General features: G+C 41.4%; 1 protein-coding gene across 5 annotated transcripts in view; it reads right to left on the bottom strand.

Moving 5' to 3' along the window:
- dscamb (Down syndrome cell adhesion molecule b) overlaps positions 1–6,950 on the bottom strand; it is a 96,863-nt gene extending 89,913 nt beyond the window's left edge. For all 5 annotated transcript variants that reach the window (XM_041940173.1, XM_041940172.1, XM_041940170.1 and 2 more), the window contains exon 1: positions 6,833–6,950. In XM_041940173.1, the coding sequence (XP_041796107.1) occupies positions 6,833–6,935 (103 nt within the window). In that variant the 5' untranslated portion in view covers positions 6,936–6,950. The remainder of the gene's footprint in view (positions 1–6,832) is intronic.
- Positions 6,951–11,216: the final 4,266 nt, after the last annotated feature.

Below are 11,216 nucleotides of genomic sequence, written 5' to 3' on the forward strand. Positions count from 1 at the left end.
TGTTCCCATAATTCTCTGTGGCAGCAGCATGATTAATGCACACAACTATTGATTTTTTTTCCTTGGCTTTTTTTTTTTCTTTCAGGAGAGTGCCCCCACCCCATCCCCAAACACCTCCTCCTTGACAGTATCACACTCTGCACCCTGTCACTCACACATATAGACAATGAAGATACATTTCAATAAAAATAGATGCACAATTACTGCACCTTTACACACACACACACACACACAGACACACACACACACACACACACACACACACACGCACACAAACAATAAGCACCCCCATCTTCTTTAGCTTACAGGCAGCTATGTGTGAGTGGACTGGGAAAAGGGGTGCAGTGAAAGACAAGGGTCAGCATTTCACTAACTGCTGATCTGTGTGGGGGGGAGGGGGGCAAAATGATAGGCTGTGTTGTTTTCATAGGGTTTCACTGCAGGATGGGTGGAGTAGCCTGCAAAAAATGCACATCCATGCAACCACAAACACGCTCACAGACACATATGTGTATGGCTTAATTGCACACATGCACACAAGCACATATTAATATCCAGACCTTGCCCTGAATTGCCGCGTGGCAACTCCGCCAAACAACACGAGAGCAGAAATGTGGCGAGAGGCGGAGATTGTGAGGCAGAGATGGAGCGAAGGAAAAGTGAGTGAGGAGGGAAAGTGGGAAGGGGAAGAAGACAGAGGGAAAAGATCATGTGGCTAATGTGACGCAGTCCGTTGTTTACCAAAGAAAAAGCCTCGCCCACTCTCCTCCTCCCCACCTTTCAAATCCCCTCCTTCTCAGTCTCTTGTTTCCCCAACTCTCCTCTCACTTCCTTACCCTCGAATCTGCCTTCTCCTCCTCTACATTTCCTTGCATCTCCTCTCCTCTCCGAGCTCATTTCTACCACTGTGCCCTCCCTTCAAGGTTGGCCTGACTTTGGGTGTGTTGAATTTACAGCCCCGTCTCCGCCTGCCTCTCAGTGCCCTCACTGTCAATCTCAGTGAAAAATGGAGGCAGTGGCACATCTCTGGCATGATAAATTTCCACTGAGCGGTGATCCTGTAAACCGAACACCTACAGTAGCCCCTTTTGAAGACATCCTTAACATTCCAGCAACTGAGCTGGTGGCTGGTTAAGACTGTGATTCTATTAGCAAGCAAACTGTTTAATTAGCCTCTATAAGCACTCACAAGAACCCATGAGAGACGAGTGAGCAGAATGCGAGAGTGCAGAAGTACTTTCATCGCTTAAATGCTAAATGCACAGCTGGGAAGCGGCCGACATGAATGTGACTGAAAAATGCAACTGGAGATTTTTTTTTACTGATGCTGTGAGTATTGGAGGGACTGATTTGCATAAAGCACATAAAAAACAGCATTTTCCACGCAGGAGGAAATTGACTGGGGCGCTGTGCCAAGCAGGTTATGCAATGAGATGAAAAGAGAGAAGAGAAGGCCGATAGTCAAGGCCAGCGGAGGAGGATGGAAAGGAATGGAGGATGGAGGAGAGACGAGAAGAGAAGAAGAAAACAAAGCAAAAGGTGAGAAAGAAAAGCGGGAGAAGATGCACTTACTGATCTCTCTGACTGCGAGTCTGTATTGTTTCCAATGTGAATGCAACATAAACAATGTCAGATACTGTTGTTAAAAACACACAACACAAAGCACATACTACACAAAAATATAAAACTCAGCTCTCCACAGGTAGTGTGACTTAAATCTAACTATGGGTCCAATACCACATTATCTGTGATTCCATATCACAGTATCAATATATATCATGATATTATACATTCTGTGGAAAAAACTATTGAGAAATTGTTCATAAATAAAATGACAGACATGGTAATGTGCTAACCATTTTTACCTGAACAAACAAATGAAATACCAGACAAATCAAAGTATGAAAGCAAAAATATTGAGATAAAAACTGCCATGAAGCCATCTGGCACAATCCCAGACAAGCAACAAGTGTATATATTGTAGGGATGCACCACTCCAACGTATTCGGTCCTGATACTGATACTGATACCTGGGCGTCAGGTATGAGCCCATACCAAGTACTGATTCGGTATCTATCGGTCTAATATGGGATTAAGACGCAAATAGAAATTAGCATAATATTATTTTAAAAAACGATCTTCACATGGTTTATGTAAAACAGCATGTGCTTTTTTCTCTGCTCTGTGGAAACAAACTTACAGCTGCTGACATCACACCGCTAACTCAGTTAACTACTCAGCAGCTGAAACCCTCCACACTGAGCAGAGGGTCAATACTCAAACTAACTAACAAACTGGTTTGGTACGCAATAGCTGCGTAAGTTCAAGACAATTAGTCAAAAAATAATGTAATGACAGAATGACAGCAGTATGAATATCTTTCAGTCGTTGGCCTGGCTTTCATTTGCATTTTTGCTTTTGCTGTGTTGGCTGCTGTGGTCTGCGTGGTCTGTGAGCGTCGCTGGCTGCCTGGCTGGCTGGCTAGCTGCCCCTGCAGCCACTTATAGAGCTTCCCAACACTGGAGCAGCCTGTCAACAATTTTCGTAACGTTGCAAATTTTTGAAATCAACACTGTTGATTTCCCGCCTCAGAAATGTTTAGAAGTGAATTTAAGAATGAAACAGCGTGCAAATAGTAAAACACTTCCTGTTGACGTTGTGACTGTTTCAGCTCTTTGAATTGTGGGACATTGTCTGTCATCAATACATCACCAATTTGGTGTGCTGAAGCCAGATTAAAGCTCAAAACTACTGTAATCATCTGTATCATGAACTATTCAGTTATGGGAAGACAAGTTGTTTTCATTTTTTGCTTCTGGGCCAGTGAAAAAAAACAAGGGGCCAGTCAAACACAGAAGAGAAAAAAGTGAAAAATGAACAGGATGGAATCACAAGATGGAGGCACATCCAGGAAGTAGGAGTGGCTTATGGGAGTCATCCCTCCCTGCTGGCCCCGCGCTGAGCGTGCGTCTTAATACAGACTAAAGCCTCCCGTCCTCCATCTCTAGCCTAATCTGCAGCCTGAAAAGATGAAAGGCCTTCATGTTTGTTCCAAGGAGGAAAGCCTATCTCTCCACGCCAGAGGAGACCTCTCAGCCTCCATTCCCCTTTCTTCACTCTTTTTTTCCCAATCTTACCTCACCTCTCCTCACCTTTTCCCTCTTTTCCTGTCTACTCCAGGGGCGATATACAGGCCGCTTGTCCGGCCTGCACTTCCTTATCTTTTCTTGTGTCAGGCTTCCCACTGGATGAGTAACTGGATGGAGGTGTTTGTCCTGTTAGTATTTAGCGCAGTTAGCACCACCAGTGATTTTTTTTTTATCTTTACTTTTATTACAAATCCAAAAAGTTGCCTAGTAGTTATCTGTCAGTCGATGAGTCCATTAATTGACCAACCGTTTCAGCTCCAGAAAAGTGACAGAAATAGATTTTCCTCCCATTAATGACTTATATTAAGGTGCCACAACTAAAAACAGGTGGTCATTTCATATTGAAATGACACATAAGACGTTGTGATGGAAAATGATGTTCAGTTTTGTTTGATTGTTTGTTGTTTTATTATGACCAACACATCAGCCTTTATTAACCTAATCTAAACGTAAAATCATCCAAACATTAAACTTGCCTCATGTGTCGAGATGATGAAAGGATAACACGCAGCTTTTGCTATTGTCTAATTTGTGGTACTGTCCTTAATTAATTTCAGTTGAACTCGTGCTGGTCTCCAGTATTTGCACGATGCCTACGCTTAAAGAACAAGATTTAAATGGATACAAATGTATTTAAAAAATGCATAAAAAGCTCTGCGAGCAGCAATGCGCGTGTCATTTGCTACAGAGATTGTGTTGACTCCTCTCTGATGTTGCTTCTTTATCTGTAGAAGGTAAGAAAAGTCAACAAGAACTCGCTGTGTAGGAGATGTACACATGACTGCACACGCTAGGCACAGAGGTTAATAATCTCTGCATCTTTGAGCGGATAGATTACAACTAATACTGTAAATGAGGAGGACTCAGGTGTTACTGCAAGTAGACACAAGTTCAGATTGCACAACACAAAAGTGCAGACATCTCAAAGGAGAGCCCAAGGTCTCGGTGAGTATTTTGTTTGCAGCTCACTCAATATCTGTACTAAGTACTGTAAGTCCTGGTTTTGTTGAAGTCAGACCAATGCCGCCCAGCTCATTACGCTGCCTTGCAATGATCAGGGACAAAAGGTAGGTAGATGGAAAAACACAAAAACACAAAGCATCCCCGCTCCATCTCTTTTTTAAAAGCATGGCCACTTGATATGCAAACACACAGGAGCACATAAAAAAACATAAGCATGTGCAAACACACATGTGACAACACCAATACATACGAGCACTGAAATAAAGGTCGACCATATAAAATCGTGGCAGCAACACACAAGGACACAGCTCAACGCCTCCCCTCTCCGCTCTACTTTCTTTTCTTTCCTTTTTTTTTTGCCTCTTTCATCTCTCTATTAGCTCTGTCAATTGTTTATCAAAAGCAGCGGGGAGGCGATCGGAGCCGGGCATTTGAAAGCTCGGGCCACGAGATCCATTTTAAAATTCATGACGGGTTAATGGTATGTTAGTGGCAACATTAAGACCCAGCGAGCTTGCGTCATGCTCATTCACATTGAAAACAGGCCGCTTCAAATGACTACTAAGCAGTCCTCATTCTGAGAGGTAATTCATATTGTAATTAACTTTTCAATCACAGCTGATTAATTAAGACAGGCCCTAGTCTGTAATTATGCATCTATTTTTGACCCTAATGCGAATCACTGGATATCCAAAGATTTCAGCAGCCGCGATTTAAGCCAGTTTTGTCTCTGCCCGTATATGTATAATGATCTTTAAAAGCACATTTGCACCTGACAATATTAAGCAAGCAGATATATTCTACTCGTTATCAGTGGTGATCAAAGATTTCAATGGTTCAGGGTATCTAAACTGTGGATGTGGAAGTGAAATTATGCACCTAATTTCTTCAAGATCACCATCCTGGTGATTTTGCATCTTCTCTAAGATCTTGAGCCTTGACGGTTCTTCCTCACATTCTGATGCACGATGCGAGGGGAGGGAAGTGCGCTTGATGTTACCGTTCCCAACAAAAAACCTGAGATTAATAATTCAGTGCAGCTGTGGGATAGCTTTATTTTGTGTCCACTGAGACCAAGTCTTCTTTCATGAAAAATTTAAAAAAAAAAAGAAAAAAAAAGAAAAGAGGGGCTGGAGAAGGAGTCGGAAAACTAGGCTGGGTCAAACTGCACCCGGTTGCCATTGTCGAGCCCTGTTGGTATCCTTATGGTCGCTCGCTTCTCGCTCAGGCACAAACACACTCGCACACACATCCTTCTAGCCCTCGCTCCTAGAGTAAACATACCCTCTCCATAACAGTGCGAGGTGAATCCGCTCATGCATCAGAATCGACCATCAAATATTTATCACGGAGCAGCAGTGATTTTGACAGTGTGCTCATGCTTTTGACAGCACTCGCCTACTGCAATACTTATTGGAGTAAACACGGACAATCCAATATCGTTGTTCTTTTGAACACTTGCGAAAGAACTCAAAAGAACACTGAGCATACAATATAATCCATCAAAACTTAACTGCATATTCTATAGGCTGTCAGGCCCGCTGTAAAAGAAGGAACGACGTCATTGTAGACGGTGCAATGAGAGCTGGTTTAAGAAATGATTGGCAATGGCTGTTTTTCACAATAAAGGAATGACACACACATGCACACATGAAGAGGTGGTTTTCTCCTAATTCTGGCCAGCAGACATTTGCTCTCGATAAAGATGTAGACATGTACGCTAAAGCATTTTATCCTCACGATGGACACTTTTTTCAGCCGCAGTCAAAACAAACATCATCTCCGAGTCTTGTCTACATGATTCATTTCATTTACAGAGCGTAATCATATCTGCACGCTGCATATCCGCCCGCTCTCCGTGACATTAGGCAATGTCTTAAACCAGCGGCTCGCAGCGACTAACTCGACTAACCTCGAGTTAGTAAGTCTCTGGCATGGATCAGAAGACACATCTTCACGCTTGAGCAGACACATTTAAAATGCCACCAAAACACCGTCCCAGATTCTGCCCTCTGTCAAATGACATCAAGTGCTCACTTACAGGTCCCTGAACGCCACAGTATGAAGCAAAATCAGCCAGCGGGCAGTACACGGAGCAATCAAGAGATAAGCATCCCATTTAACTTGAGTAAAAATCCAACCAGAATGTTCTGGTGTCTTGCGTTATCATGCTGTGCCACCGGATTCAAACAAGGAGGGTAACTAGGTCAACGATTCTATGTAAACTGTTCCACTTTACCCCTTGCTGGACTCAAAATGGAGTTGGCTGAGGTGGAGTGTGTATAGGAGAGAGAAGCTCAGTGATTCAATGTGACAGTTATCAACAACCTCTGGCTAGTGAGAGGACAGGGCTGTGCAGTGCTGCAGAGCCCCGGTAATGGCAGACTACGACAGTAAACAGGTAACAACATGATTCACAGTGAAACAGAACATAGTGTCCAGAGAGCACGGAGCAGAGCAGGGAGGGGAGGCTGGAATAAACAGCGACGAGAAAAAAACCCAAAAAACATACCTCTCCCTGACTGTCAAACATTTAAAACCACATTATGTCTTTAGAAAAGTGGGAACAAAAAGGCTTCATGTGCTCTTTTATAACTAAAATCCTTCAAAAATGTGATTTTAACATTACCACTGGCCCTTCAGCTTCACATATTACACATTAGGCTTGATTTTTAACCAGCTATGCTCTGTACAAATCATTGAAGTATGCCATGTCTTACCTGAGCTGAGTGAAACTGTGTCTTTCTCCCATGATACAACAGTGACGTAGGCCTCGACAGAAGCAGGGATAATGCACTTGAAGACGGCTACGCTGCCTCTCATAGCCTTCTGGTCAGCCACTCTAACTGTGTAGGGTTCCCGTGAGACTGTAGACCAAGCAAAAAACATTCATGAGAGACAAATTTTGTTATTATATACCTCTTTTTCATTTTTTCACATCTGGGGACAGGGTGGGCATCCGGATTAGGACGCAGGATCAAGCCCTCATGTTGGGAAACTTCAAAGCTGCTGAAATGTCCTTGAGGCAAACTGAATCCCAAACAACACCAGGGTGTATAGGGAGTCGACTCTATCATCAGTAACAATAATACTATTGCATTTACGCATACAATTATGCAGTATTATACTGGAGATACTAAACATTAAGCAAGATCATGTCTATTACACACCAGTTAATGAAAATATTTTATAAGCCTTTAATACTTTAAAGATGTTAAAGAGTCAAAAATGTAAATTTAGGAGGATCTCTGCTATTTCCCTCATCCACCGCCATTACAACAAGGACTCCTGCTACACTGTGCCCTCCTCTGTGGACTCACCAGCTTTGATGTGGACATCCTGACTCCTAATCTTGCCAGAAGGGTTCTCAGCAGTGCAGTAGTATGTGTTGTCGTGGATCAGCTTGCTGAAGCTGGATGGCAGGAAGTTGAAGATCTGGAGGGTTCCATTGGGGTGGACGTGGCGGATGCCCGGGACATCGTAGATCTCCTCGCCGGTCGCCAGATACCAGCGGAGCGAGGCAGGCGCAGCGCCCCCAGCAGGACAGGGCACCGAGGTCCCTGTGGTGCTGGCAAATACTACCTCTTGCAAAGATGCATTGACAAAGTATAAGCTGGAATGTAGGTCCTCACTGAAAACTGCAAGAGAGGAAACACAGGATGCTTACTGTTACAACCATGTACTGCACTTGCATCATTTTTATTGCGCTGCAGCGTCGTTGCATTGTTTTTCTTTGTATATGGATCACTATAAAGTTTGGAAGCAACACCTTGAATGTAATCTGAAGCAGAGACCTTGAGATGAAAAAAACATTTCCCGAAAAAGTACTTTTAGCTCATCCTTATATGTTGTATTTAGATTGCTTTGTATTTGAGTATGAAAATGTTTATTTAAAATATTCAAAATCAGAAAGCACCCATCAGTATTCCTCTAAAGCTGCTCACTGGAAGTGCTTCTATTTATGGAACATGATCAGTAGTTTTGGAGTTCCCATCCCTGGGACCTCGGGACATTAAATTATCATAAACCACCATCAATTATAAAATAAGGTCAGCTGCCTCAATCATGTTCAAGCTTTAATTCAAGCCAACATCACAGTCAAGAGGATGACGTTAAATGCAGTTTGTGCAGGATCATTCTCTGGAGGAGAGGAGGGTAATAAATGTCAATGTTGGACCAATTAGCTCCATAGTAATCTACAACTGGTTTTAGAGTGATGAAGCCAGCACCTGTTTGCAATCGTGGGTTCTGTGTTTGACAGAGAGAGAGCCATAGTTTTGTATTCCAGGCAAAAATATTTGTATGTACAGTATCTGTGTGTGTGTATCTTGCTTGCCATCTCAGCCTGGTGACGAGCCCAGAGGCTCTGCACTAAGTGGCTTACAGTGGCACTGGCAGCTGGCTTGTACCCTCCCTGGGGAGAAAACATTTTAGCACTTCATAAATTCCTAACAAGGTTTCAAATTGCAGACGTTTCCATCCTTTTCTCCGCTCCAGCAGCTCTCAAGCAGCAATGAGACACTCCAATGACCTGCTCATGCACACACGCACATCCGCACACTCATTTGTTTGTTACAAATTAGGAATTCATTCAAAATTATTAGCACACTAAAGATCAATACTGCAGCGTTTTGTTTTTTTTTCAACAAGAATTTGTTGACATATTGGAGATCTGGACATTTGCGTCATGTCCGAAATGCAAATGACTCTGCACTCTCTGTGTTACAGAAGCAAGCATGTGCATTCAAGTAACGTGAACTTTTCATCCACAGGAGGGAGGAAAGAAGAAACGACAATGTCTAATAACTGACGTCTTGCTACATGCATTATTATGTTGTGAAAGATTCTAATGATAGTTATTAAAACATCTAACACAAAATGTATTTATATAGTTTTCTTTATGGGTATCAGAGATTTGCATGTGCCTCAATTTGATTTAGCAGAAGGAACCAAACTCAACGTAGTAATACAAATGAGAAAGGCATACTGTACGTTTTCCTGCTCTGACAGAGAAGCATTTACTGTTGTATGTAACACGAGTGCTTAGAAAGCATTTGTCTTTGTAGCGGTGGAAACGACATGCACTCAATTAGTATACTTGTGTACAATTCTGAGGTACTTGTGGTTTACTTTACTGTGGAGAGAAATGTTGTGCTCCTTTATAATGCGTGTAATGATAAATCATAGACTCCCCAACAGAATTTCAAATAGACAAAATTAGCTCCACATGGAGCAGTGGAGCTAATTTTAACATAAATGCTTTAACATTAAATGTTGCGTACATGTTAATGCATCATAATAATAATTATAATACAGAAACATAAAATGTAATCACCTCTGAAAGGGGTGCTTGTGCATAATGAATACATTTGCTTAAAATACTTTAGGACATTTAGCAAATTTTGCTGACTTCTTTTAATTAGCTAATTAAAGTTTTGGATGCAGGCCGGATTTCTTCTTGTAATAGAGTATTTTTACATTGTGGTATTAAGTTAAAACTTTTATTTAAGAAGAGGATTTGAGTGCTTCTTCCACCATTGTTTATGTAGATCGTGGAAACTTAAGAGAGCAACTTTAGGGTTAACATTATCTTAACCAAGCCAACGCTAATTTAGCTGCGATTGGGATTTTATTTAGCTAATGCTATAGCTAGCTAACTAGTAGCATAAACGTTAGTATCAGGTAAAAAGGTCAAAAACAGAGATGGTGTAGCTTATACATTTTACCTGTATTTAAAGTCTTAGTTGTTGAAATGTCTGCTAGCTTTTTTAATACATTAGCTAAGTGAAAGGCACCAATAAACCAATCTTTTTTTTTCTTTTAGCTAGCTAGCAGCTTCAGAAACAGCTACGTGTCTGTCACTCATCAAAAATCATCCGATATTATGGCAGAAAATGAAGGAACAATCACACCATGGACAGCCTGCAGACACTGTGACACTATCACGTCAGCTGTGTTGTGGACTGTCGGGCCTGCTTTCAATCCATCTATTTGTTTTCCTGCCTATGTGACTATTGCCGTCTGTCTCTGTATGTATGCTGATTTTATTTGTAAATGATTACAATGTGCATTCTTGACTCACTGCTATACAGAACTATATGTTACTTCCATCTGTAAATTGTACAAAGTGATGACTTGACTAACAATGCACCTTGGGCTCTGCACATATTTCTGTGCATGCAGATATAATACTGTGAAAAGCTTGCAATGCTGAGCACGTCTGGATGCATTTCAATGCATGTTTTCCCAGCATTACACCAGGAAAATGGACTAGGCAGCATGCACACTGACAAATGTCATGTTTTATTACTATCTATCTATCTATCTATCTATCTATCTATCTATCTATCATGCACCTATGTAGCCATATATAAGGCAGATTGCCTGAATTTCACAGAGTATATTGCTTATGAAACACACTGATTCTTAAATTTGACTTAAATATCTGTCTATGGAAATAAAATAAAAACAAAATAAAATAAAAGTACAATATGGTCCCAGCAGAGGAAGTTTTGTATACACTTGTGTAGAGTCTCTTACATCAAAAAGTTTCAGCCAATTTGAATCTTTTAAAATGCGGTGAGATGGGGTGCTGGGCTCTCAGTGGGTCTGTGGCACCGGCCAAGATGAAAATAATACATCAAAGTCATATTAAATTCTGATTCATTCTCTTTTTTCCAGCTGGCACGGGGAGTATCAATCTTCTCGGTGCTCTGTTGATAATACAGACTGGAGCCATGAGGGGACTGTTCATGGACGGTGCTCAAGGTTAGTGAGAAGGAGAAGACACTTTGAAATCACTCATGTCTATATATTCAAACACACAGCCTCTACTGATGTTACACTCAGCAGACATTTTCTTTGTGTATGAAATATTAAATGTGCTGGTGATTATACTAAAGACTCTTTGTAAATATGGCTTATGTATTAGTGTTGTAATATCTCAGCAAAAATACTGTGCGAGATCCTGCTTTGATGATATGCTCATATGCAGGGGATTTTGGGAAGTAAGTGAAGACAGACTGTTTTGCAAAAATAATTTGCACTAATTAAAAAAACAAAGTGATATTTTCTTCAGTAAAAAAAAAAAAAAATCCAGTGACA

This window comes from Chelmon rostratus, chromosome 7 (assembly GCF_017976325.1).
Source record: "Chelmon rostratus isolate fCheRos1 chromosome 7, fCheRos1.pri, whole genome shotgun sequence".
Classification (NCBI taxonomy): domain Eukaryota; kingdom Metazoa; phylum Chordata; class Actinopteri; order Chaetodontiformes; family Chaetodontidae; genus Chelmon; species Chelmon rostratus.